The sequence below is a fragment of the Lonchura striata genome, chromosome 8 (genome assembly GCF_046129695.1).
Source record: "Lonchura striata isolate bLonStr1 chromosome 8, bLonStr1.mat, whole genome shotgun sequence".
NCBI lineage: Eukaryota > Metazoa > Chordata > Aves > Passeriformes > Estrildidae > Lonchura > Lonchura striata.
Window position 1 is genome coordinate 28,736,502 of NC_134610.1, and position 3,896 is coordinate 28,740,397.

Sequence of the window (3,896 nt, forward strand, 5' to 3'; positions counted from 1 at the left end):
TTCTATAACTTTAGAAAAAATACTTCATGGATTGATCTATCAAGTTAAGGGATAATTCAGTCTCAAGCTAGGGAATTCATAAATGCTTTGAGAATGTTGAAATACATGTTTTTAGGCTCCCCAGCATAAGGATCTTCTTGCAGAGTGGGAAGACAAGTCAGGGGAGTTTCAAAATCTGCTGTTCATTCACTGCCTGAGAGATGACAAAGTAGTGTACAAAACTTTCACCTTACTGAGAAAGGTCTGTCTGCATCTTAGAAATCAAACATAGTTGCATGCATTTTTATTCTATAACAGTCTCTCATAAAGAAAAATAGGAATTAACAAGATTTTAAAAGAACTCTAGCAAGTTTGAAGTTGTAATGAAAAACTTTTAAAAACAGAGTAGTCGGACTTTAGCTTTTGTTGTTTCAGTTGCACACCAAATCCCCAGAGCTCTTCCTTGAGACTGCCTTACACACCTTGTGTCTACCCTTGTTTGGTACACGTGCTATTTTTGCTGATGTCATTGTCTGGGTCAATTTTGCCTGATCTGGAAAGACAGCTTAGTGGTAAGCAGGAGTGTAGATAATGCAGGTGCCTAAGCAATTGTTGCAGACACACAGATCCATTTAGTTCCCTGGAAAGTGTTTTGAAGCAGAACTGTTCTGATTTGAGTCTAGGTATCAAGTTTTAACACAGATGACAGACATACTCACAATTGTGAATCTTTATTCAAAAAAAAGTCAGCTTGCTAAAAATCAGAATAGAAGTATTTGCTTAGACATTTTTCATACACTAGCAGGGTAGTGGAACTACTCTACAGCAATACCAAGAAAGCACACTGTGAGAGCTCTGATCCAGTAGTTCTCCACATACACTTCATCACACACCTGTTCAGCTTTGGATTCTCTCCGACAGAGAGGACTGTGTGCACCAAAGGATGAGACTCGCAGAGTCAGACGTCACAGCTCACTTGGCCCGGGCTCCTCCTGCCCGGCAGCTGAGCCTCCTGGCTGCTGGGCTGAAGGCTCATCCCCGGGATGCAGCGCTGCCGGCAGCGAGGGTCTGGAGCCAAAGTAGTTCACCAGCCTCTGCCTCGTTGCCGCGACTTCTTCTTGAAAAGAATTTATTGTGCGGCTGCCAACTTTGCACTTGAATCAAAGCAAGAGATTGAGCCTTTCAGCTGAGCTGAAGCTGCAGTTCAGCCAAATACCAAGCCCCCATCCTCAGGCTGCATTCAGGTATCAGTGCTTCATGATAGCAATTGTACCCTGGTCAGCCTAGTGCACAGCCCTCCCAGCTATTGGTGACTAGCCTTGGGGCTAAGTGTCCCCACCTGAAGCTGCTGCTTCAAATTTTTTATACACTCCTTAGAAATACAGTCAGTCATATTACGGCCAAGACCTCTTTTGTACCTTGAAACATTGCTCTAAATCATTCACAGTTCAAGTTAGGTAACACCAATTTCTCACTCTTAGTCCACCCTCTAAGATGTCACTGTGCCACATGATCCTATTTTTTGTACTTTAATCTGTCGCACAGTGACCTTAAATTCTTAACCTTAACATCCACCAGGTATATATTTAATACAGAACATTAGCAGGGCAGAGATCTTATTTGTGCAAACCCACCAACAAGTAATATGCAGAACCTTTTACTGTTCCTCATTAGGGAACTTGGTTCACTTGATTCTTACTATCCATAGGATGATTTTGATCAACTGAGCAGCTCAGCTGTGTGCTTCTTTTACATGTCAACACTATGGCATGAAACCCCAGAAGTGGGGAGGAGTACAATATTTGAAATGAGCTCTAAAATTTAATTAGGCAGATTTCTGTGTTAAACTGGACATGCGAAGCAATAATCTGGTCAAATTTTGTCTTTTTATGTGTATTGTTGGTCCCTCCTGAGAATGGTAGAGCTGGTCATTGTTGAGTTTTGTGCATTGGTTATTGCACCCCACCCTATATATATATTTTTTTTTCTGCTGTAATAAGTTGTGGGAAAAACACTTCTAAATGAAACAGGTTTACATTCAAAAGCCAGAAAACAAATTACACTGAGAAATTATTAGGTACAGATTTCTTAGCCAATAACGCACATAAATTGTTACTTCAGAATAAGTCATGTTCTAGCCTTCTACAATCATTCCTGGCTGATGCTTGGAAATCTTAGTGAGAGAAGTGTTGCTTATATTCTAGCTTTGAATTTCAGATGACCTGGTTATCACTTACAATGAAGGTCCTCAGCCGTGTCATCTCCAGCATGTAGTACTCCTCCATTGTCAGCTCATCAAAGTGCTTGGGAAGGGATAAAAAGCCACAGGTGTGACGTTTGGCGTGTTCCTCCCTGCAATGTAAACCCAGAATAAGAGAAATGTTAAACCCATAGAAGTTTCATTGCAGAAGAGGAAGAGATCTGTAAAGGTAGGTCTCTTCAGTACTTGTGCAGACACACAGAAAAGATAAAATAGATTTTAGTTGAACAATTTCACAGTTACTGGGCAAGATAAGCTTCCAGTTTTGTGAACCGTCATAGTGGAAAATTACAAGGATATTAACTAATTTTAAAATTTCTAGAGAGAGAGAGAGATATTTCTCAAAAGCATTGTTACATCTGTGCTTACCATGGGTCATCATTTGGTTCCCAGCCCACCAGTTCTAACAAGCAAAAGAAACATTTTGCCACATCGGGTTCATTTGCACTTGAACAATGGATGAAGCCAGCCTTTGCCATCTGCAGGGGACAGTTTAGAAGTTTAGAGCATTGTCCCACACACACTGCTCATATGTACACATATTTCCTGACACTTTAGAATCATACATAGTCAGAACACCAACAATTAGATTTGTTTCAGTAACCAAACACCTTCTCAGGTAACACTAGCAGTATGACTCATCTGAGATTCAGGCTGGCAGTGTCATATATAAGCCAAAGTAGAAGTTAGATGGATTTTTTATTTAAATAATATCCATTCTGAATTTGAAGTAGTGATCCTTCCACTACTTTAGCCTTCCTGATGGATCCATACTTATTTAATGTAGGCTGCTTTGTCATTAATAGAAATCTGCAATTAGAAAGACTATGTAATGCCAGAAATTATTTTTTAAATGACAGAAACAAAAAAAAAAAAAAAAAAAAAAAAAAAAAAAAAAAAAAAAAGGAACAAGAACAGTAACTATTAAAATCTGTAGGCAGACTGTGGACTGAACACAGAAAAACCAGTCAATCCCACGACACTATTTCTGAGCAGGGAACAGAGGAAAGCTGAATATCTAACATTTCATCTTCAGGCTTAGTGGACTCCTCTTGAACCTGAATATATTTTACCATGACTTCACTTTCAGACATAGCACATAAAAGCAGAGGCAAAACAACCATTTTCAGACTTACATTCTCTGGAGTGCACTTGCAGTTTTCCTGGAAGGGCCACTTGGTGAAGGTTTTTAAACGGGTCTCATATTCATACATCTCCTTCAAGTCAGTTAAGAGCTTGGAAGCTGAGCTAAGCTCTTGCAGCAGGGTCTCCATCTAAGAAGGCTGCAGTCAGTGTGAGGCAGGGCCTCCCTCCTGCTCTCACATTTAAGGCCTTTGCTGATTGGTGACACTTTGCACCTGGAGAGCAGGGCCTAAAGGAGCCTTAGTCCCTTCCTAACACAGGTGAGTTTATGGGCAGGATAATCTAGGGAGCTGCTGGCATTTCTTCTCCTGTCACAGTCTGTGTCCTTGGTCACACTATATATATTTTAACTGAAAGCACCTATGGTAATTGCAGATTTTACAACTGAAATGTCAAAAACTGCAAGTTAAAAACTAGTTACAAATACAGAAACTTTACAGATAAAGTTTTAAAAATATTATCCTGGTTACAACCAAAAGGGTTGAATTGACGTTGCTATGTGAATCTTTCAGTG

General features: G+C 40.0%; 1 protein-coding gene across 1 annotated transcript; it reads right to left on the reverse strand.

Annotated features, from left to right (window-relative positions):
* Nucleotides 1–696: 696 nt before the first annotated feature.
* LOC110484624 (baculoviral IAP repeat-containing protein 5.1) lies at nucleotides 697–3,513 on the reverse strand. The gene is made up of 4 exons (XM_021555466.3): nucleotides 3,376–3,513; nucleotides 2,609–2,718; nucleotides 2,217–2,331; nucleotides 697–1,133 (listed from the first exon to the last, which is right to left on the reverse strand). Exons 1-4 carry the CDS (start codon nucleotides 3,511–3,513, stop codon nucleotides 945–947), a joined length of 552 nt encoding a protein of 183 aa, XP_021411141.2. The 3' UTR covers nucleotides 697–944.
* Between the last annotated feature and the right edge of the window lie 383 nt (nucleotides 3,514–3,896).

What these genes read in the sequence shown, in the direction of transcription:
- LOC110484624 (XM_021555466.3), bottom strand. Translation starts at nt 3,513, where the DNA reads ATGGAGACCCTGCTGCAAGAGCTTAGCTCAGCTTCCAAGCTCTTAACT. An exon ending in GCAAGTGCACTCCAGAGAAT is followed by an intron (nt 2,719 to 3,375) that starts GTAAGTCTGAAA and finishes TGTCCCCTGCAG; the next exon opens with ATGGCAAAGGCTGGCTTCAT. An exon ending in CACGGCTGAGGACCTTCATT is followed by an intron (nt 1,134 to 2,216) that starts GTAAGTGATAAC and finishes CTTTGATTCAAG; the next exon opens with TGCAAAGTTGGCAGCCGCAC.